General features: G+C 43.9%; 3 protein-coding genes and 1 non-coding gene across 8 annotated transcripts in view; 2 read left to right on the forward strand and 2 right to left on the reverse strand.

Moving 5' to 3' along the window:
* LOC147998838 (disks large homolog 5-like) overlaps positions 1-1625 on the forward strand; it is a 260765-nt gene extending 259140 nt beyond the window's left edge. For all 3 annotated transcript variants that reach the window (XM_087595542.1, XM_087595543.1, XM_087595544.1), the window contains 2 exons: positions 242-404; positions 1121-1625. In XM_087595542.1, coding sequence (XP_087451668.1) covers positions 242-404; positions 1121-1150 — 193 coding nt within the window. In that variant the 3' untranslated portion in view covers positions 1151-1625. The remainder of the gene's footprint in view (positions 1-241; positions 405-1120) is intronic.
* LOC147998836 (uncharacterized) overlaps positions 1-24454 on the reverse strand; it is a 924038-nt gene that overhangs the window by 327030 nt on the left and 572554 nt on the right. The window lies entirely within an intron of this gene.
* On the forward strand, positions 10607-10713 carry LOC134483703 (U6 spliceosomal RNA). Its single transcript, XR_015644510.1, has one exon. It is a non-coding gene; the product is annotated as a U6 spliceosomal RNA (small nuclear RNA).
* LOC147998846 (disks large homolog 5-like) lies at positions 21940-23106 on the reverse strand. The gene is made up of 2 exons (XM_087595380.1): positions 22755-23106; positions 21940-22120 (listed from the first exon to the last, which is right to left on the reverse strand). Exons 1-2 carry the CDS (start codon positions 22853-22855, stop codon positions 21940-21942), a joined length of 282 nt encoding a protein of 93 aa, XP_087451506.1. The 5' UTR covers positions 22856-23106.

The raw sequence follows: 24454 nt of genomic DNA on the forward strand, positions 1-24454 counted from the left end.
GGGTAGTTGTAGATCCCTTGTTCTTTTGGAGAGACATGGACTCTTATTGGTGCTTGGGTCACAGGAACAATTTATTCTTCCCTGGATTGGCCGTTTGCTGTTTGTGCAGCAGCCTTACATGTATGGAGATGTATTCTTGAAGTCTTTATGGGTATCTGGGTCCTGGTGGACTTTGTGGGATTTGGCAGTTGGAATGGGAGGAAGAAGCTTCAGGATCTTACTATGCAGAGTGTGTTTCCAGCAACCTGCACAGCCGGCTCCTGATGGACCAGGCATGTATGAAGAAGAAGTTGGTCACATTGAAGCAGGAGAGCAAGGAGTTACAGCGATATTTGTTTGAGTTGAACCCGAATGCTGAAGACGAACAGGAGAAGACCAGCAACCTCCAGACCCAGCAAAATGTGGTAGGAAAAAGCAGCTGAGTCAGATTAACAATGTCTGATACCATTTGCCTATTGGATACATCTTTGCTTCCCCTATCATCTTTCTAATCTCCCCACACCCAATCAGTCACCCACCTCATGTGATAGAGTTATTCATGGCTCTGTCTATGCACAAGTATTCTGGGATGTTAACCACTCTCCAGAAACTGAATTATTGGCAATTATACTTCTCTGCCCTTTTTGAAACTGCAGTCCAGAAATGGTGACAGAGGAATAACATATCACATGACTGCATCTCCCTGTCATAGATTGGATGCTATGAAGAGTTTTGAACGAGTTCTTGGTCGTGTGACAAAGGTCATACAGGGGTCATGTGATGGTTGGAAGCACCTTGTAGGGATAAGAACCAAGTGCAAATGGCAAATGAGTCCTGGTCATTGGCTTTGATCTCAGTATCATGTGGCCTTCTCCTTTCTTCCTGCAACCCAGTTAGGTCTCTTCTCCTTTCCCCGTTCTTGGTTTTCACTGGTAGAAGTTTGAGGAGCAGCTTGTTCTCCCACAGTACTGTGAGGGTTGTTGGTGACTTTCCCCAGGCTGCAGAGATATCAGCAATGATTTCAGTGAAAAGATCAGTGCTGTCTCTGCAATGCAGCTGAAGGGACAGAAGGCAGCAACTTGACAGCTGGTATGCGTGTCCCCACCAAATCAGTGTCTTAATAGCTGCCTTCTCCTCCCAGGTCTCAGGAACTGCAGGAGACATGGAATAGGACAGATCCCAGGAAGACAGCCCCCTGAAGAGTGAGTTTCTCTGTCAGGAGTTCCCTGCTGACGACAATCCTCAACAGTCAAAGACTTTTTTGGGGAGAATATTCTTCTTCTCAGTTAATTTCCTCATTGTATAGAGACCCTAAATTTATGTATCCGTATGCCAGCCTGTCTCATTGAGGTCTTTCTCCTCTCTCATACCGACAACACCATTTGAGAGACATCTGAGGGGACTGCCTTGAAATCTCGTGTCCTAGAGGAGAAACAGCACTACAACTGTGTTTCTAAATGTTCATTAAGAAAATGCTGTTAAGAAATATTTTTGGTTATGATTTTCATTGAAGTTTTCTTTTTGTTATATCATAGTTATATATTCTTGTTACTGTTTTTCATTTTTTATACCATTTTAGTTGTTCATTTTATGCCTGTTTTTTGTAAATTGTATTCCTTATGAATAAAAATTGATTTGTAACTCTTGACTCTTATGACCATCTTATTCAAGGGTCCTTTCCCCTCCTGTAGACTTAGAACTGACAGCTAGATATGGATCTTTGCATGGTCCAGTGAATTCAAAGCCACCAAGGGGTACACAGGGTGATGGTGTCTTTTGTGTATGACTTTTTTTATGGAAACACACTTTATGATGTAATCACTGACATACTGTATCCATGCTCTCATGTCTTCTGCTCATCCTAGTCTATATCAGTCTACAACACACATTCCTTATTGACTGTGTGCACCAGATATTGAGTAACACACACTCATGCCTGTAGAGCTGCAGAAAAAATGACAACTTTCACAAAGGAATATAGAATAATCCTAATCGAGAACCATGTGCCTCAGTTTTTCTTACAATACAGCATTATTATTAAACCAGAAAGATAATGACCATCAACGTCATTTTGGGAAATAGGTTTTTATAGGTGCTGTTTCACTTGATCATTCATATGCTGTGTTTTTTATTGTTGCTGATTATATTTATTTTTATCATTTAACTCAATGGATCTTTTTTTTTTTCAAATGTATCTGGGCCACTCCTGAGTGCATTTCCCTCATGATCAAAAGAGGGAATAGCATTCCCCATTGTAGATGATTGTTAGGGACCATGTGGTTCTTCTGAGAGAGAAGCAGATGCTCTAACCTGTGAGTCATCACCACAGCTCCTGTAGGTAGCTTTTGTCCTTCCAGGGCATGTGCTATACTAGATGGATATGATCACCTTCAATTAAGGAGAGAGATCTCAGGAGATGTGTATGTACAGGTGGTTGAGCGGTGCCTGCTCAATGTGGTAGCCTGCTAGGCATCCACACCGGGCTCTGGTGCCTCCACTGCTCATTGTGCATTCAGGATCATCCTCCAGCACCACTCAGTTTCAATTCCAAACAGATCTTTCACTTACTATCGATGATTATATACATTAAGCACATCTGATAAAATACAGAAGAGACTAGCCTCCTTCTACAGGCCAACTTGGCATAATGAATTCTTTTGATAGAAAGCAAGATAATTATCTCAATCTATGCAGCTTAGGGAGGACCTCAAGAGCATCCATATTGAATCCAGACTGCAGCTGTGACCACATGTTTCTTTTCCAGAGCAGGTCTGTGCAAGCCCAGAAGTTAGGTGGGATAGTTCATGTTTCACCTTTTACCTTGAAATCTGTGATTTTATTGAGAAAGTATATTTTCCACGTGACTCATTTCCAATTTATGGAATTAAACTGACTTACTGAGAGTGGAGGTGACTGGGAGAGATTAAGTGAAGAAGAATAATCCAGTATGCCTGCAAACAGATGCTGTCTCATTAGGGCTTTTCAATGCTCAGCAGCTGGAGAAGCAAGGGAGAGGCATTGGTGACTCTCAGCCTTAGGTCCTCTAGTCATTATAAGCTGAGCATGACACACAAAGGGTCATAGGTATCACACTAGAATCTAGTAACTAGATTTAACCAACCTATCACATTAATGCTGTGTTTGGTGGTATTTTTTGCTCTCCTAGAACCTGGAAGAGGCTTGGGGTTTTCTAATCCTACTCATAATTTATTATCCTTCCCAACACTATGTGCTTTGTTCTGTAAATGCTAACAGCGCCATCCAATACCTAGGATATTTTCTACTGACATGTGTGACATGAGACAAAACAGTCCCTGTCATCCCTCACCTCAATAAACTTCCTTAGAGTTCAGTGTAGTTGGAGGGTCCTTCTTTCCTCTCCAAGATCGAGAAACATTTCCAGTCTTCAGACAAGTGTGTCAGCCATTGTCCAGTGACTGTCCTGAGATGTCCACATTGTCAGCTGAGTGAGGGCAGGGCAGGGCAGGGCAGGGCAGGCCAGGGGATTGGGGCAGGGCAGGGCAGGGCATTGGGGCAGGGCAGGGCAGGGCATTGGGGCAGGGCAGGGGTTTGGGGCAGGGCACAGCAGGGCAGGGCAGGGCATTGGGGTGGGGCAGGGCGGGGCAGGGCAGGGCAGGGCAGGGGATTGGGGCAGAGTCCATGAGATGTCAGTAGGCAACAGGCCAGCTGGGGCTAGTGTGGGTACAGGGCTTCTAGTGTGGGTGAGAGAGGAGGAAATTAGGAATGGTTAGATTCTGATGCAGCACATAGGCCGGAAGCAGCTTAGATCATCTCAGTGCCATATAGGGACATTGTAGAAACTGATGGGCAGTGTGGGGATGGTAGGATCGCATATAGTGCTCTCTGCAGGTGTCAGGAGAGCATACAGTGGCTCTGTCAGACTTATGACAATCAGGCAGGCACTGGGTGCAAGTGAGAATCATGGGACAAGTCCTGTGTGCAGCCTGGTTTGGGGACATTCCCAGGTGCCCCATGGACTGCAAATTAAAGGCAAAGGACACAGGGAAGCCAGCAATTCCCATGCACAGGACATAAATACCTGTAGAACTTTCTAGAATTTCCATAGACTATCTGTTACTAGTCCTCATTATAGAAGGCACCAACATTCTGCCCTCTACTTCAACTTGGTGAGACAGCTATTCTAACTCCAGCAGGAAGGCCTCAGGGAAGACAGTAAGAACTCGCAGGTGACCCCTTTTACCATTGAAACAGGGTCTTCCTATGGAGCCCAGAGTGGCTGTAGGATACTAATGCTCCTGCCTCACAGTGACTAGAATTCCAATCCACCCTCAAGAGCAGTTGATTCATCACTAGATCAGACTAAGGACATGTGAGGCCCCAGGGTGCTAGGATTACAAGGGTCCTAGTAAGTTTCTCCAGCCTAAATTACAACCTGAGTCAGTGCTGCTATTTGGGACACTGCCTGATGCCCAGTGACATCACACCTTGGAACTCTTTTTCAAAAATAAGCTGTTATAGGAATGAAGTAGCCACACAATAAACATTGGTCTGGACACTCCTAGGTCAAGAATCCCCTGTTGGAAATGCCTTGGATCGCAAAATTTTAAATTCTAGATCCTTCTGGGTTTTAGAAGATTTATAAATACAAAAAAAGAAAGATGGGCATAGTAATTTAAGCCTGTGATCCCAGTCATGGGAAACTGAGTCAGAGTGATGGAAGACTGTAAGTTCCAGGCCCACCTGTGTTTCAAGAAAAAAAAAAGGCATGGTGAAGATTCCACTCAAGTGGAAACCAAAAGGGTTTCACATGGGCCCTGCCATCCACTGGTCACTACATCCACTCTCATCACCACAGCCACAGGCAGACACTGGGGAACATTTCCCACTGTCTCTCTTTGGGATGCAATCCACCCCATGATTCTATGTGAGGAATCCCCCAAAGGTTGCATCATGTGAGGGACCTAGAAAGTTCCAGGATTGGGAGAATTTAGGAGTTTATAATTAAGGATGATCTACAGCTGTGGCAAAGCCTTTTCCCACCACATGGCAGCCCTAGGTTTGCCCCCAACAGTAAAAATAAAATCCCCCAAAATAATTCAAACAAAATGTCCTGAAGCCTGCGCCCTGACCAGTCTCTTCAAAAGTGCCAGGAACCTGGGTCCACATTTAGGACCCAGCACGACCTCTGTGACCCATGAGAAGGGATCTAATATGGGAATTAGTACAGTATGACTTATCCTTGTGGATACCTTTGGTGACAATAACCACCTGACCCCTGAAAACCCATCTACCTGGGCGGCTCAGCACTCATGTCACCTAAAAAGCCCAGATCCTAGGGCCAGCATGGGCAGGTGGTGAAGAAAGTTTGTCTCTCGTGAACATCAGTTGCCACTCCTGACTTGACTCTATCCTCAGGAGACAATGTCACCCCAGAAAGTGTGGGTGTCAACGGCTCTTCCCAGGCCAAGGCTGGAATACTGCTTAAGTTCCACAATGCACAGCAGTGCTCACTCTAGAGCTAAATGTTCTACAGCTGAAAGGGGTGGGTGCTCTGCTGACCACGCCCCTTCCCTGCAGTATTTAGTGTACTCAGAGTGGTGCTTCAGATGTGAGGGACTTCTTGAGGCTACTCCCATGGAGAATGGCAGATTCATCAGAACGGGGCACAGGGTGAGTTCAGAGCACAGCTGGGAGGAATTTAGGGATGCCAAGCCATGACTAAGACCAGATCCTGGGCTGACAGGCAGTTGAGCTGGAGAACTGGCAACCAAAGTGTGACTGCCTGAATTCCTCTTAGACCAAAAGCCCTGGATCTGAGCTACTTTGGTGCGTGCTCCTAAGTGGGGTCCCAGACACAGCTCAGAATTGGGGCTGTGCATGGACTTTGGTGCTGGCAGCAGGTGGCTTAGCCATAAAGTGCTGAGCTTTCCCATCTGTGCCCACTCAAACTCCTCTGTTTCATTTTAGCTGTGTTTGGTATAGTTTTGAGACAGGGTATCTTGTAGCAGCCCAACTCGCTTTGAGCAACACTGTAACATAAAAATAACCTTGAATTCAAGATCCTCCGACCCCTCTGTCCCAAGTCCTGGAATTAAGACCTCCAGCTGTGACCATTTTACTGCAGCATAGGATCCATCTGTATTAGAGTGAGCTTTGGAAATACTGGAGCTCCGACTGTTCCTTAGAATTCAGGTTTCCTTAATTCTTAGCAGGAGTTTTGTGATGATGCTGATGAGAGAGTCAGGAGTTACACTGGGAGAGGTAACTGTCCTGGCAGCCCTGAGTGCTCAGTGAAAGTCAAGACAGAAGCCTGCTGATTAGCACCTGAGTGAAAGTGGGAGGATTCAGAGTTCAAGAACAGACTCAGTTACATACCTAAGACCATATTGCAACATTTTTGTTTCATTTTTGGCTTGTTTTCTTTGAGACAAGGTGTTAATTTATAGCCCTGGCTGTCCTGGAACTCACAATGCCTCTACCTCCCAACGGATGGAATTAAAGGCATGCGCCAACATGCACTGCCACTAATTAATTTTTAATTAAACATGCTGGCACAATCCAGTAATCCCAGTGCTTAAGAGGCCGAGGCAGGCAGATATCTGGTTTCCTGACAAGTCTGATCTACAGAGAGCCTGTCAGAATAGCCAGGGCCAAACAGAGAAACCCTGTCTCAAAAAATAAACAACAAAATGAATTTGTTTTAAAGAAGAGAGGAACTATTTAACAGAATTAGAGGCAGAGAACCAAAAGGTAATGGGCAGTGCAGAGTCTAGCTTCTGAGATGAAAGTGGACACCAGGGGTTAGGGTGGGGATTCTCATCTGGTACTGGGACACAGAGGGTGGCTTCAGGGATGGAAGGCTCAGTCAGTCATTAGTCAGGATTCTCAATCAAGAGGGTGTTGTAAGATCCAAAATGTGTGAGCAGTGTTCTGCATGAGACTAGAAGAACCTGCCTACCTATACAAAACAGCCAATGAAGAGTAATCACAAGCATACATCTGGAGGTCCACAAGAGGTTAACGTCCACCTTAGTGTGGATTATACAGAGCACAGGTGGAGAGGAGTAGAAGAGCTGATGGTGGCTGAGGCAGGAGAGGAGTTCAGGTGTGAATTTGAGCCAGTAAAGGAGCTTGTAGGTCGGGCAGAGCAATGAGAGGTCTAACAGCATAGCTGTTGAGATCCTTCAGATTAATTTGTCTTAAGAGCCTCATGCCATAGCCAAGGACAGGAGTAGATCTGACTATTGGGTGGCTGGGCTCACATAGCCCAACAGGTTTGGCCTTGCATCTGTGAGATTCCAAGTCTCTCCCTTTAGACACAGCCATGGAGAAGGTGTAGCAGTGAAGGTGCAGATGGCTTTGCAATGCTTGGCTTATGGTGTTGAGTACTTCATGCTCCATAGAGCTAGGAAATGTCCTAGAAGCCAGGGAGGCTGAGCATGAGGAAGACAGGTCTCTGGGAGAGAGAAATGATAACCAAAGTCACTAAGAACTTCCTGAATCACAGTGTCTGTTAACCATATATTTTATTTACTTATTTTTATGGGCCTGAGTGTTTCACCTAATAAATGCTTGTGCACCATGTGGTATGTGTGGTGCCCGTGAAGTACAGACTGATTCCCTAGAATTGCAATTACAGGTTAATAGGAGCCACCATGTGGACACTGGGAACTGAACCTTGGTCTTATGCTCTTAGCCACTAAACCAACCATCTCTTCAGCACCACCCCCCAATTGTATAGTCATTAAGATTTAACCATTTGGCCTTCAGTATTTGAATTAATACAGATGTGACAAGAGTTATAGTTAACATGGTGGTTCAGGTATAGACAGGCAGGCATCTCATTGTATACAAAACATGAATCCTTCCTTCCTTTCTTTCTTTCACTTCTTTCTTTCTTTCTTTCTTTCTTTCTTTCCTTCTTTCTTTCTTTCTCTCTTTCTCTTTTTGTTTTACTCTTGGAGACAGTGTTGTTTTTTGTGTAGCTGACCTGGAATTAGCTCTGTAGAGGAAGCTGCCTTGAATTCAGAAATCTGTCTGCCTCTGCCTCCCAAGTGTTAGGATCAAAGGCCTGTGCCACCACCACCACACATCCTTCTGTTTAAAGGAAAAATGTAGTCTTACAGGGCAGCATGAATTTAGCCCCGGTATAGACATTTTCCTAGGCCTCAGGAGCTGTAGAGTTCATGAAGGATTTGCTGCCTTACCCTTTAGCCTGGCTAACTATGAGAGCTGCACACCCATGGGTGTTTGCTTCACAAGAGTCTGGAGGATGAGGGTCACAGGCTGAGGTAACTGTGTAGAGCAAAGGATGCTCGGTGAAGGTCAAGTGGGTAAAATGCTGAAATGCTGAGAGAAGAGGCCTATGGTAGGCGCCTCCTACACCTGAGACTTCCAACCCCGAAAAGCAGGGGGTAGAGAGTGAGGATGCAGAGTCCACACAGGTCAGGAAAAGGCCATGTTCCTGAAGCCTCCATGTGTGGTGGACAGGCTCTAGGGCACCATGAGGGAAATCAGGAGCTTCTGGACTTTGTAGAATTACAGGGTTCCATGTTACCTCACATGCCCATGATTTGCCCCCTACTGCATGGAGAAGCCAACACCAGAAGCCTCCAGCTCCCAGCCCTGCTTTTGCCATGTAGGTTTATCCAGAAGAGCTTGGAAGTCCCTGGACCTGGAGTCTCAGGTGGTTGTGAGCCACCTGACCCGGGTGCTGGAGACTGAACTCAAGTCTTCTGCAAGAGCAGCAAAGACCCGTGCGCTGCCTGGCCCAGCCAGGGCTGTGAAATGGTGTTTATTTTCATCTGAACAAGCCCAACAACAGTTTAGGTCCCTAGAAGCCACATAAACCTGGATGCAGTAGAGTCTGTCATCCAGCCCTTCCCACAGGGAGATAGGAGCCTAAAGTGGACAGTCTCTAGGATTAGAGGGAAGGGCTAGCCTAGCATACACAGCCATGGACGAGAGGTAGAAGGTGAGGATCTGTGCTCAGGTTGTCCCTGACCTTTACACAAGCACATGAGTACCTGTACTCACAGAACGCCATACAGACATACGTGAGTAAAGATATAAAACAAACAACATTGAAAATACAATATACTGGGGCTGGAGGGATGGCTCAGTGGTTAAGACCACTGACTGCTCTTCCAGAGGATCTGAGTTCAATTCCCAGCAACCACACTGTGTCATATAACCATTTCTAATCTCATCTTCTACCCTCTACTGTTGTGTCTGAAAACAGGGACAGTGTACTCACTCATATGGACAAAATAAATAGTTTTTGTTTTAATCCTTTTCTAAAAAAAGAAACCCATCTGTGACACATGATCATTGTGTGATTCCAAATGTGCCTAAGTCAGTACAGTCCTATTGCTACATGGTGCACCAGTTGTGTCAGCCTTGGTAGTAGAATGGCACAGTTGAAAAGATGCTGGTCACAGTGACCAGGCAGCCTAGAAAGTTCACCATGAGCAGAGAAGGCTGTGCTGTGTCCTAGTCCTCTACCCCACACTGCCACCTCATCCCTACGAATAGAGCAAAAAAGAACAGATGAGGAATCTTCCAGGTTTCTTTCCTCTTTGATTTCTTTATTAACCTAGCCCCTGTGCTACATGTAAACTTGTCACATCCACTGTCCCATCCCTAAGCCCTCATACCTGTCAGATAAGACCGGAATCTTGCTTTGGGGGGAAGCTCTGGTCCCTCTCTGTCCTAAGAGGCTCTGAGCCATCGCTGAAAGAGAGTCCTCTGAGGATTGAGGGAAGTCCATAGCCCGTACTCTGACTTCCAGGAAGGTTTGAGGAAGGTGGTCCTCTTCTTGTGGTTCCTCTAGTAGGAGCAGCCCACACTTGGGCCCAGCTCCCACTATCAGGAAAAGACAGGTGGCTCTGGTCTTTGCACAGCTCCAGCGGAATGAACAGTGCATCTCTCCTCTCTCTCTTTCAGGAAGTCTCAGCCTCTGGTGCAGGTGATGTTCCCAAGGCAAAGGAAAGGGAAGTGCAGAGTGAGGACTCCCAGGATCTTTAAAACATTGTCTGCATTGTCTTCATTAATTTTTCTGTTTAATTTTTATTCCATGTGTATTGATCTCATTGTAGGGGTGTGCATTCCAAAGCATGAGTGTTGAAGGTAGAGGAAAAAGCATGGGAGTCACTTTATCCTACCGTGTGGGGTCCCAGGCTCTGAACCGGGTTGTTGAGCTTGGCTACAACGATCTTTCATACTGAATTTCCTGCTGGCTCTGATTTCAGGGAGAGCGTCTCATAGAGCCCAGATTGGCCAGTAAACTACTGATCATCCTGCCTCAAGTATTGCCATCTAGTTCATGAAAGGGTTGAGTTATTGACACGAGGAACTGGGGATGGGCAGAGGTGCATGACTGAGGCTATCTCTGCTCAGTGGCATGCCTTTGGGGACTGATAGTTTTCATCACTGATATGTCATTTGACTGCAGTGCTCCTCTGGAGAGAAGGAGTCTCTTTTGCCAGGGCATCAGGCTCTCCAGACAGGCCTGGAAGGTGGAGGTCTAGAGGCCAGGCCTGCATTCCTCTTCAGAAGCTGCATTTACCACTCTGGACAGTGCTGTAGAACAGGGTCACATATCCAGTTCTACCCTGAGACCTGCTGATAAAGAATGTCTATCCTGGTGCTCGCTTCGGCAGCACATATAATAAAATTGGAACGATACAGAGAAGATTAGCATGGCCCCTGCGCAAGGATGACACGCAAATTCGTGAAGCGTTCCATATTTTTAGAAATAATTGACTCAACTGTCAAAGATAATGTAAAGCGGAAAAAGCTACTGGTCCAAAACATACAGGAAATCCAGGACTCAATGAGAAGATCAAACCTAAGGATAATAGGTATAGAAGAGAGTGAATACTCCCAGCTCAAAGGACCAGTAAATATCTTCAACAAAATCATAGAAGAAAACTTCCCTAACCTAAAAAAAGAGACACCCATAGGGATACAAGAAGCCTACAGAACTCCAAATAGATTGGACCAGAAAAGAAACACCTCCCGTCACATAATAGTCAAAACACCAAATGCACAAAATAAAGAAAGAATATTAAAAGCAGTAAGGGAAAAAGGTCAAGTAACATATAAAGGCAGACCTATGAGAATCACACCAGACTTCTCGCCAGAAACTATGAAGGCCAGAAGATCCTGGACTGATGTCATACAGACCCTAAGAGAACACAAATGCCAGCCCAGGTTACTGTATCCTGCAAAACTCTCAATTAACATAGATGTAGAAACCAAGATATTCCATGACAAAACCGAATTTACACAATATCTTTCTACAAATCCAGCACTACAAAGGATAATAAATGGTAAAGCCCAACATAAGGAGGCAAGCTATACCCTAGAATAAGCAAGAAACTAATTGTCTTGGCAACAAACAAAGAGAATGAAAGCACACAAACATAACCTCACATCCAAATATGAATATAACGGGAAGCAATAATCACTATTCCTTAATATCTCTCAACATCAATGGCCTCAACTCCCCAATAAAAAGACATAGATTAACAAACTGGATACGCAACGAGGACCCTGCATTCTGCTGCCTACAGGAAACACACCTCAGAGACAAAGACAGACATTACCTCAGAGTGAAAGGCTGGAAAACAATTTTCCAAGCAAATGGTCAGAAGAAGCAAGCTGGAGTAGCCATTCTAATATCAAATAAAATCAATTTTCAATTAAAAGTCATCAAAAAATATAAGGAAGGACACTTCATATTCATCAAAGGAAAAATCCACCAAGATGAACTCTCAATCCTAAATATCTATGCCCCAAATACAAGGGCACCTACATATGTAAAACAAACCTTACTAAAGCTCAAAACACACATTGCACCTCACACAATAATAGTGGGAGATTTCAACACCCCACTCTCATCAATGGACAGATCATGGAAACAGAAATTAAACAGAGATGTAGACAGACTAAGAGAAGTCATGAGCCAAATGGACTTAACGGATATTTATAGAACATTCTATCCTAAAGCAAAAGGATATACCTTCTTCTCAGCTCCTCATGGTACTTTCTCCAAAATTGACCATATAATTGGTCAAAAAACGGGCCTCAACAGGTACAGAAAGATAGAAATAATCCCATGCGTGCTATCGGACCACCACGGCCTAAAACTGTTCTTCAATAACAATCAAGGAAGAATGCCCACATATACGTGGAAATTGAACAATGCTCTACTCAATGATAACCTGGTCAAGGAAGAAATAAAGAAAGAAATTAAAAACTTTTTTAGAATTTAGTGTAAATGAAGGTACAACATACCCAAACTTATGGGAAATATGAAAGCTGTGCTAAGAGGAAAACTCATAGCGCTGGGTGCCTGCAGAAAGAAACAGGAAAGAGCATATGTCAGCAGCTTGACAGCACACCTAAAAGCTCTAGAACAAAAAGAAGCAAATACACCCAGGAGGAGTAGAAGGCAGGAAATAATCAAACTCAGAGCAGAAATCAGCCAAGTAGAAACAAAAAGGACCATAGAAAGAATCAACAGAACCAAAAGTTGGTTCTTTGAGAAAATCAAAAAGATAGATAAACCCTTAGCCAGACTAACGAGAGGACACAGAGAATGCATCCAAATTAACAAAATCAGAAATGAAAAGGGAGACATAACAACAGATTCAGAGGAAATTCAAAAAATCATCAGATCTTACTATAAAAACCTATATTCAACAAAACTTGAAAATCTACAGGAAATGGACAATTTCCTAGACAGATACCAGGTACCGAAGTTAAATCAGGAACAGATAAACCAGTTAAACAACCCCATAACTCCTAAGGAAATAGAAGCAGTCATTAAAGTTCTCCCAACCAAAAAGATCCCAGGTCCAGACGGGTTTAGTGCAGAATTCTATCAAACCTTCATAGAAGACCTCATACCAATATTATCCAAACTATTCCACAAAATTGAAACAGATGGATCACTTCCGAATACCTTCTACGAAGCCACAATTACTCTTATACCTAAACCACACAAAGACACAACAAAGAAAGAGAACTTCAGACCAATTTCCCTTATGAATATCGACGCAAAAATACTCAATAAAATTCTGGCAAACTGAATCCAAGAGCACATCAAAACAATCATCCACCATGATCAAGTAGGCTTCATCCCAGGCATGCAGGGATGGTTTAATATACGGAAAACCATCAACATGATCCATTATATAAACAAACTGAAAGAACAAAACCACATGATCATTTCATTAGATGCTGAGAAAGCATTTGACAAAATTCAACACCCCTTCATGATAAAAGTCCTGGAAAGAATAGGAATTCAAGGCCCATACCTAAACATAGTAAAAGCCATATACAGCAAACCAGTTGTTAACATTAAACTAAATGGAGAGAAACTTGAAGCAATCCCACTAAAATCAGGGACTAGACAAGGCTGCCCACTCTCTCCCTACTTATTCAATATAGTTCTTGAAGTTTTAGCCAGAGCAATCAGACAACAAAAGGAGGTCAAGGGGATACGGATCGGAAAAGAAGAAGTCAAAATATCACTATTTGCAGATGATATGATAGTATATTTATGTAATCCCAAAAGTTCCACCAGAGAACTACTAAAGCTGATAAACAACTTCAGCAAAGTGGCTGGGTATAAAATTAACTCAAATAAATCAGTAGCCTTCCTCTACACAAAAGAGAAACAAGCCGAGAAAGAAATTAGGGAAACGACACCCTTCATAATAGACCAAAATAATATAAAGTACCTCGGTGTGACTTTAACCAAGCAAGTAAAAGATTTGTACAATAAGAACTTCAAGACTCTGAAGAAAGAAATTGAAGAAATCCTCAGAAGATGGAAAGATCTCCCATGCACATGGATTGGCAGGATTAATATAGTAAAAATGGCCATTTTACCAAAAGCGATCTACAGATTCAATGCAATCCACATCAAAATACCAATCCAATTCTTCAAAGAGTTAGACAGAACAATTTGCAAATTCATCTGGAATAGCAAATACCCAGGATAGCTAAAACTATCCTCAACAATAAAAGGACTTCAGGGGGAATCACTATCCCTGAACTCAAGCAGTATTACAGAGCAATAGTGATAAAAACTGCATGGTATTGTTACAGAGACAGACAGATAGAACAATGGAACAGAATTGAAGACCCAGAAATGAACCACACACTTATGGGCACTTTGATTTTTGACAAAGGAGCCAAAACCATCAAATGGAAAAAAGATAGCATTTTTAGCAAATGGTGGTGGTTCAACTGGAGGTCAACATGTAGAAGAATGCAGATCGATCCATGCTTATCACCCTGTACAAAGCTTAAGTCCAAGTGGATCAAGGACCTCCACATCAAACCAGATACACTGAAACTAATAGAAGAAAAACTAGGGAAGCATCTGGAACACATGGGCACTGGAAAAAATTTCCTGAACAAAACACCAATGGCTTATGCTCTAAGATCAATAATCAATAAATGGGATCTCATAAAACTGCAAAGCTTCTGTAAGACAAAGGACACTGTGGTTAGGACAAAACGGCAACCAACAGATTGGGAAAAGATCTTTACCAATCCTACAACAGATAGAGGCCTTATATCCAAAATATACAAAGAACTCAAGAAGTTAGACCGCAGGGAGACAAATAACCCTATTAAAAAATGGGGTTCAGAGCTAAACAAAGAATTCACAGCTGAGGAATACTGAATGGCTGAGAAAAACCTAAAGAAATGTTCAACATCTTTAGTCATAAGGGAAATGCAAATCAAAACAACCCTGAGATTTCACCTCACACCAGTGAGAATGGGTAAGATCAAAAACTCAGGTGACAGCAGATGCTGGCGAGGATGCAGAGAAAGAGGAACACTCCTCCATTGTTGGTGGGAGGCAGACTGGTACAACCATTCTGGAAATCAGTTGGAGGTTTCTCAGAAAATTGGACATTGAACTACCTGAGGATCCAGCTATACCTCTCTTGGGCATACACCCAAAAGACGCCCCAACATATAAAAAAGACACGTGCTCCACTATGTTCATCGCAGCCTTATTTATAATAGCCAGAAGCTGGAAAGAACCCAGATGCCCTTCAACAGAGGAATGGATACAGAAAATGTGGTACATCTACACAATGGAATATTACTCAGCTATCAAAAACAACGGCTTTATGAAATTCGTAGGCAAATGGTTGGAACTGGAAAATATCATCCTGAGTAAGCTAACCCAATCACAGAAAGACATACATGGTATGCACTCATTGATAAGTGGCTATTAGCCCAAATGCTTGAATTACCCTAGATGCCTAGAGCAAATGAAACTCAAGACAGATGATCAAAATGTGAATGCTTCACTCCTTCTTTAAAAGGGGAACAAGAATACCCTTGGCAGGGAATAGAGAGGCAAAGATTAAAACAGAGACAGAAGGAACACCCATTCAGAGCCTGCCCCACATGTGGCCCATACATATACAGCCATCCAATTAGACAAGATGGATGAAGCAAAGAAGTGCAGGCCGACAGGAGCGGGATGTAGATCTTTCCCGAGAGACACAGCCAGAATACAGCAAACACAGAGGCGGATGCCAGCAGCAACCACTGAATTGAGAATAGGACCCCCGTTGAAGGAATCAGAGAAAGAACTGGAAGAGCTTGAAGGGGCTCGAGACCCCTTATGAACAAGAATGCCAAGCAACCAGAGCTTCCAGGGACTAAGCCACTACCTAAAGAGTATACAAGGACTGACCCTGGACTCTGACTTCATAGGTAGCAATGAATATCCTAGTAAGAGCACCAGTGGAAGGGGTAGCCCTGGGTCCTGCTAAGACTGAACCCCCAGTGAACTAGATTGTTGGGGGGAGGGCGGCAAGGGGAGGAAGATGGGGAGGGGAACACCCATAAAGAATGGGAGGAGGGAGGAGGATGTTTGCCCGGAAACCGGGAAAGGGAATAACACTCGAAATGTATATAAGAAATACTCAAGTTAATAAAAAAAAAAAAAAAAAAAAAAAAGAGAGAGAAGTCTGGTGTAATTCAGATAGGTCTGAATTCATTTGTTACTGCATATTTATACCTTACCCCTTTTAATATTCTTTCTTGATCTGAGCATTTAGGGTTTTAATTGTTATGTGAATGGAGGAATATTTTCTGGTCTGCTCCCATCTGTCAGATTCTATGGCCGTGCTTCTCAACACTCCTAGTGCTGCACACCTGTAATACAGTGCTTCATGCTGTGATGACTCCCACCATAAAATTATTTCAGTACTACTTCATAACTAATATTGCTACTCTTATAAGTCATAATGTGCAAGGTATCTGATATACATTCTTTGTGAGTGGTCGTAGCCCAGAGTTTGAGAAACATTGCATTATATACATTTTTTTTTAAAGAGAAGCCTTCATCTAAGACGGTCCTGATGCAGGTGTAAGAGCAGAGACACCCTGACATAGTGACAAGTTAGCAGGCCCAAGGCCGCTTGCCTTAATGGCAACAGAGATTCCTGGGTAAAGGCACAATCTGAAATCACTGTCCCCAGGACATTTCTTACCTCAGTTTTTCCCCATTACACGGTGTGTCTGCTTGGCCATGTCTGTCCAGGAAGCCAGTCCCTGTAGTCTCTGATACAGACAGAATCCTAAAGGTGAGAATGTTTTCCCTCTGTTGGCTCCCAGTCACTTCTACAGAAGTAAGTTCAAATCACCCGTGGGTATATGTGTCTCTCTCCCATAATGTGTGAGACTTGAAATGTCATCCATTTGAGTTGACAAAAACCAACTCTCACTTCAGATTTACAGCTGACCAACACTTAGTTTCAGGAGAATGAAGAAGCTGGCCAGGCCTGCAGAGTCAGATCCCCTCCCTGCCTGGGACAATCCCACCCACAGTAGACTTCAGCTTCACCTAGCAGCTGTTATCAGAAAATCTGACCTTAAGGTTCTGAAGTCCACACATGCACAAACCCTAAGGTTGTTAGATGGTGGATATGGGGTTTTTCTCCAATTTAAAATCATTCAGGCCTCTTTTCTCCCCTGGGATGCACTTTGTTCTCTCAGGTCTGTTCTTCTCAGAAGTCAACTCTCAGAAGGGGCACTTTGCTCTAACTCCTCCATGGGACCCACCCAGCATTGTGACTGGAGGATCCTAAGGAGTTGTAGCTCTGAGCTGGGAGGGGGAGCTCTCACCCTGACATGGAGAAGCCTGTTTTCACAGCTGATCTGGATCTGAGGAAAAGGTGCTTTTAAAGAAGCCTGTGAAAGTGTCTCCTGCAGGAGAGCCCACCCTGCAGGTAAAGTCACACAAGACAGGGAAAAGTGGCTTCCCAACTTTCCCAGGGCTCTCAAACCAGGGAGGGTAACTGATTTCAGAGAGTTTGAGAAAGGCCTCCATCTCCCTGAAAGACTTCCCTCAATCATAAGTACCACCACTACCCCAGGCTCAGCAAAGCCCTCCAGCTACCAGTTCCTGGCAAATGAAACCCAGTGTGGAGAATTGAGGATAACACTTCTAGGAAAAGGGAGACACAAGCCTCTGGGGGTCCTGACCTGGGGTCTGTCCCTCAGGCTCTCCTCACTTCCCCTAGGTGCCTAGGGCAGGGGCAGGGTCAGGAGTAGGGGGAGGGGCAAGTTCATGGTCAGGGGCAGGGTCAGGGGCAAGCAGTGACCTCCAGCCACAAGATAGGCTTTGGGTGCATGGAACAGGCAGCAGCAGAGCTCGCCCTGCCCTCCTTCTCTCTGGAGTGGGAAAGCATGGAGACCTGAGTGGTAGGGAAGAGTTGGGGAACTCACAGCTGCTTTTCCTCTGGCTGCAACTGCAAGTGGAGGGCGAAAGAAGCCAGAGAGTCTCAGGGGATCCCCCCATTTCCTGATTTCATTGTCCTTGTGGATGTCCAGGATGAAGGCTGTGCTTGGCTGGGCCAGAAGCCCCGCAGACAGGTAGAAGATGCACAACTGGCCTGTGACCTCCCTGGGCACCCACTGGGACCCAGCTCAAGTGGCCACAGACACTCACCAGGCACCCTGCCCCAGCCCTAAGCCTGTACACACCAAGGCCACAGCACCTCTCCTAGTCTCTCCCACCATGAGCACTCACCCTGGCACCCTGGCTGGCTTACACTCTCTGTAGGGAGCTCCTTGTCTGGTTTAGACACCAGGTTGATTATGGCCTCAGAGAAGGAGTTTGACATTGTTCCTTCTCTTTCAATATAGTGGAATAATTGAAGCACTACTGTTATTAGGTCTTCATTAAAAGTCTGATAGGATTCTGCATTAAAGCCATATGGCCTGAGATTTCGCTTTTTAATTTTTGGAGGGGCAAACTATACTGACTGTATCTATTTTCTTCTGAGAATTATCCATGTACCTTCCCAGATCTGTGTTTATGTTGGTAATTGTTATCTGTCTAGAAAATACCAATATCAAATAGATTTTCAGTTTTCTGGAGTAAAGGCCTCTGAGGTAAGACCTAATGGTTGTTGAATTTGTTCATTGTCTATTGTTAGATCCCCCTTTCATTTCTAATTGTGTCAATTTAGGTATTGTTTCTGGTGTGCAGTTTGTTTGAGGAAGGGGTTGCCTCTCTGGTTGATCTTCTCAACAAAAATACAAAAAAAGAAACAAAAAAAAATAAAACAAACAAAAAACCCAACACACAGTACTTGATTCTCTTGACTCTTTGTATTTTTCACTTTATTTGTAATTGACTGATTTGATTTGAGCCCTGAATTAATTTCCTGCCATCAAATCGTACCTGACATTCTATGGGATGAGGTTTGGCCTCATCTTGTTAACAGCAACATGTAACTTCTGAGCTGTTTCTGCTCTCTGTAGTGGTAATGATGTCAAATCTTACTGAAAACCATGCATAGCCTGGTTTAGGCTGTATTAAAGTAGCCCACCAATTCAGTGTTCCCTGCAAGGTGCCATGGGACAGCAGTAGCATGAGTCTGCATGCACCTCGACAGTTTTCATTAGGGACTACACACACACACACACACACACACACACACACACACACACACACACACACTTTACTGACATGGTGCACATTCTTTGCACATACAGAAGAAAGTGAGAAGTAATGAAAACACACCAATAATGGAATTGATGGAGGGAGCTGTGGGAAAGCTGGGGCTTAGAGTTATTTAAAGGCCCTGTGCAGGCTCTCCTTTTGTTGGAGGAGAAACTTCAAGTGCAATGTGGTTCTTTATTTTCTTTCTCTAAAGCACAGAGGGCTAGGGAGGAACACAGGGCTTTGAGCATGTTCGGCAAGTGCAGTCACACTGAATTAAATCCTAGGGCTGGAACCCTATTAATCTTCTACAGAATTACAGAGCAGCCTGGATGAAGACTCTCAGCTGAAAAGGTGGACATCTCAAGACAGGCACTGGACAATGGCTGACAGACTTGACTGAAGAGTGGTAATGTTTTGCTATCTCACAGGAAAAGAAGGCCCCTCCCACTACACTGTACTCTAAGGACAGTTTATTCAGGTTAGGATGACATGAACTATTGTCTCATGTCACAGATGTCAGCACAAAGTATCCAAGGTATTGTATGCCAATGGTAGCATTAACAGAACAAAGCACACAGTGTCATGAAGACATAAATCATGAGTTTGTGTAGCAAGACCCAGGCCTCTTCCAGGGTCTTAGATAGTAATGGAGAACCTCAAATACGGTAGTAATGTGATAGTGTGGTGTGAATCTAGTTACAACTAGCTTCTATTGTGACACAGATGACTCTTTTTGTGTCATGGTCAGCTTATAATGAATGACTAGACCCAAGCATGAGAATAACCAAATACTACATTTCTTCTCTAGCTGCTGAGCTTTTAAAAGCCCTGGGGTGACAGCAAGCTTTTGTGGACATTCTGGATTGGTGCTTGTGTACTTTAACTCTCTGAGTCACCTCCACTCTCAGTAAGTTAGTTCAATTCCATATTGGAAATCAATCACCTGGAAAAAATACATTCCCAATACGATCCCAGATTGGCCATGGAAAAAGGGTAGCTTGAACTGTCCCACCTAGGTTCTGGGCTTGCACAGGCCTCCTCTCCAAAAGAAACCTGTGTTCATAGCTGCAGGCTACATTCACTATGGATGCTCTGGAGGATCCTCCCTAAATGGCTCAGATTAAAATAATTTTCTTGTTAACAATCAAAAAACTGATTATGCCAAGCTGGCCTACATGAAGCTAGTTTCAGTTCTGTATTTTATCAGATGTGCAGAATACATGTGGTCATCATAGATAACAGGTGAAAGATCTGCTCTAATAAGGAAACTAAGTGATGCTGGAGGATGATCCTGACCCACACTGAGCAGTGGGGACACCAGAGCCCTGTAGGGATGCCTGACAACCTAACACGTTGAGCATGCACAGCTCAGTAAGTTCCCTGTGAACACACATCTCCTGAGATCTCTCTATTTAATTGGAGGTGATCCTGTCCACCTAATACAGCACCTCATGTGGAATAACAAAAGCCACCTGCAGGAGCTGTGGTGATGACTCACAGGGTAAAGAAACTGCTGCTCTCTCAGAGGAACCACATGGACCCTAACAATTGGGTAAAGTGTGTCATTGATTACATCACAATGTGTGTGTCCAAGACACAGCCACATTATCCACACAAAAGACACTGTCACACTGGGTATCCCTTGGTGACTTTGAATTCTCTTATTAGCTCAGGCTCCATGGAACATGCAGAGATCCATCTGTAGCTGTCAGTTCTAGGTCCACAGGAAGGGACAGAACCCTTGAGTAAGAATGATGGTCTTAAGAGTCAAGAGATAGAATTCAATTTTTATTCATAACAAATACATTTTTACAACAAAACAGGATTAAAATGAATAAAAATATTTAAAAATGTTTGAAAGTAAAAATAGTAACAAGAACATATAAATATGAAACAACAAAAAGAAAACTTCAATTAAAATCATAACAAAAAAATTTCTAAAAGCATATTCTTAACGAACATTTAGAAGCACAGATGTATTGCTGTTTCTCCTCTAGCACACATAATGAAAGGTGGTCCCCCAAGTTGTTTCTCAAGTGCTGTTTTCTGAAGAAGAAAGTGAGTAAGACCTCAATCAGTCAGGCTGGCTTAGTGTTATATAAATTTGGTGTCTCTAAGAAATGACAAATTAACTCTGAGGAAGAATACTCATCCAAAAAATGTTGTTACCGTTCACGATGTTTGTCATCAGGGACTCCTGAGAAAGCAACTTATTCCTCAGGAAGCTCTCTTACTGGCGTGTGTCCAATTCCATCTCTCTTGCACTTTCTGAGACCTGGGAGAGGAAGGCAGTTTTTCAGACACTGATTTGGTGGTGAAACGCAAGCCAGCTGTCAGAATGCTGCCTTCTACCACCTCAGTTCTATTGGACAATTAACATGGACCTTTTAACTGATATCATTGTTGCTAACTCTGTGGGCAGGGCAAAATCTCCAGCAACCCTCACAGTAATGTGGGCTGCCAATATGGGACCCAGACTTATACCAGTGCAAACCAAGAACAGGGCAAAGGGAAAAGACCTCATCGGGTTGCAGGAAGAAAGGAGATGTCCATATGTCACCAAGGTTAAAGCCAATGACAAGTACTAATTTGACATTTGCACTTAGTTCTTATCCCAGAAAGGTGCTTCCTACACAAGAAGTCACATGACCACTTGTCATTTGTCAAGAACCAAGAACATGTTCAAAACTCTACATAGCATCCAATCTATCACGTGCATGTGCAATAATGTGATATGTTATTGATCTGTCACCATTTCTATAATGCAGCTTCAAAAAGAGCAGCAAAATATACTTGCAAAATAATTCAGTTTCTGAAAAGTGGTTGGCTTCCCAGAATACTTGTGCATAGGCAGAGCAATGAACAATTCCATACATGAGGTGGTTGGCTGGTTGTGAGTGTAAATTAGTAAGGTGGTAGGAAAAAGCACAGATGTATCAAATTGGCAAATTTTATCAGATATTGTTAAGCTAACACAGCTACTCGTCCCTACCAGATGATGCTGGGTCTGGACGTTGCTGGTCTTTATCTTTCTTGCTGAAGTCAACCAAATATTTCTGGTTCAGTGCACACTCAAGATGTCTCTCCTTGCTCTCCTGCTTCAGTGGGACCAACTTCTTCCTACATGTGTTTTCCATCAGGAGCTGGCTGAGCAGGTTTCTGGAAATACAGTCTGCATAGTAAGATCATGCTGCCCCTTTCTCCCATTCCTATTCCCAAGTCCCACTAAGTCTACCAGGTCCCAGGTACCCATGAAGACTTAATAAAATACATCTTGATACATATAATGCTCCTGCACAAAACACAAAGAGTTAATTCGGGGAAGAATAAATTGTTTGTTTGGCCGGAGCACCAATTAGAGTCCACATCTCTCAAAAAGAACATGGATCTTCATCTATCCATGAAAGCCCAATGCATGAGGGCAACATCAATTAGTAGTTGGCAAACACCCGCAAAAGAGGTCAGTAGAACCAAGGGAAGGTCATGCTAACCATGTGGTCCATGCACTGAGTTTTGTAAAACCTGGCATGACACGAGAGGTCCAGGTCAGCCTAATAATCTTCTGCTGACTTCAATCAGTGCTGTTCTATCTAGAGCCTTCTGCAGATGCCTAGACAATCCTGGGATGAGGAACAGTCTTTTATGGAACTGAAAGCTGAGTCCTAATGACCCTGGCACACTGATGTGTAAACAGCACAAGAGATAGAATCATAGCTGAAGACCGTCCAGTCCAGAACAAAGAAAGTCAGAAATGGCCATTCCACAGGTGATAGGCTTTCTGACCAGGACTTACCTAGAGAAGGTAATCTCCTTCTTCAGCTTATGGCTGTTCTCATGGATCACAGTGTTCTCCATCTCTAAGTTGTGCAGAATTGACATGACCGCCTCCTCCATTCTCTCCAGGTCTTCATAATATGGATTTGGCCTGAAGTGTGGCCTGGCCCCAAATGATAGAATACAATGAACATCGGCATTTAGGAATATATGAACTCAGGGTGGGTCCTGTACTACCCCAGCCCTGGAAGGACACCTTCTGAATTCTACATATTGGATCTTCTTCAGCTTCAGAAACGTGTTTTTCTGCGTCCAGGACACCAGAATCTCAGCATCCAGATGGAGGCTTCCCTGGCTCCCTTTGTTCAATCAAGAGGCAATCTGCAGTCAAGCCAGTTGAGCTATCAAGAGCCTAGGCCACACCTCTCCATGCTCCCCCACCCAACACAGCCAGAAACCGGTGATTTCTTTTCTCCTGTCCCGATAACAGACCATATATCAACACAAAATTATAATCTGCACAAGGAATACAAATAAACAGACAATCGTGGCCACATAGGCAAAGAACTGTGCTGTTGACAGTGGGGCTCCCAGAACAAAGCATTCACTTCACCATGAATGTGTTACAGGTAAATACTCAGGCTAAGAAATAGACTCCTATATTCCAAGTGTGGAGTGAAATATAAACATATAACAGTTGTGCATATGCATTTGGATGTATGCACACACAGACTCACAGACTGAGACACACCCACAAAAAAAGAGAAATGTAAACAGAGTTAGAGAAAGAGAAAAGCAAATATGGAAACAGAGAGCACTGTGAGAACCAGGAGAAATGCATGCACCATTGCTGTGTCCGAGGGGCTCCCACAGACACACAGACAATAACAAACAGGCCTGAGCCTGACAACTTCTATTCAAGCATTGAGATGAACAGTTTGGGACCAGGCCCCTCAGGCTGCTGCCTGTATCTTCCAGCACTCAGTCCCCTGCCTAGCACGTACAGAGACTCACCATAAACTCACTGCAATTACAATCTTGCAAAGCCACCTGATGTCAAGGGCTTTGCAAATGCACACTGGGAACTCATTCTCCCTGACTTTATCCCTGAATTCTTCATTCAGACCACAAATTCTGCTTTTCAATAAATGGAAGCAGACGAGTCCACTGTCCATCTCTCTCCTCAGGAAGGGTCAGGTTCTGAATCTCCTCTATATGGGAGGTGAGGTTTAGCACAGGGTGGTTAGGGAGGCACAGCTTTCTAGAACCCAAAACCTTAATAGGATAAGATGAAGGTGACCTTGCAGACCCAGGAATGAAACAAGAGCATTTGGAGCGATTCATACATGTTCCTCATGGATCTCTCTGTCAGAAACCTCAGGCGATCTCTCAGGTCATTTCTCTCCTCGGTAATGAGCTGCAGCTCTTTAATCAGCCTCTCCTTTTCCTTCTTGGCCTGCTTCTCGCTTAGGGCAGTGCCAGGGGATGATGTTTCTCTCCCAGCGTCTGTAGGTAGAAGAACACAAGTGAACCTGCATGGGGAGAATGCATAGAGTGTACATAGACCACAGTGATGCCTAAACAGGAGAACAAGCCTGGAACCCAGTGTCACTGCAAGGAGTTTGGTCTATGCTGAAGAGGCCTCCTCAGTGGATCTCAGTTCTCCCACTACTCTATAGAGACCAAGAGATGTAAGCAGCCAGGTGTGCCCTATGCCGG

The sequence above is a fragment of the Rattus norvegicus genome, chromosome 19 (genome assembly GCF_021556685.1).
Source record: "Rattus norvegicus strain SHRSP/BbbUtx chromosome 19, alternate assembly SHRSP_T2T, whole genome shotgun sequence".
NCBI lineage: Eukaryota > Metazoa > Chordata > Mammalia > Rodentia > Muridae > Rattus > Rattus norvegicus.

Excerpts from the sequence above, each read along its gene's own strand:
- LOC147998846 (XM_087595380.1), bottom strand. The coding sequence starts at position 22,855 with ATGGAGGAGGCGGTCATGTCAATTCTGCACAACTTAGAGATGGAGAAC. Across the intron at positions 22,121-22,754 it reads AAGGAGATTACCTTCTCTAG|AAACCTGCTCAGCCAGCTCC; the intron begins GTAAGTCCTGGT and ends CTGTATTTCCAG.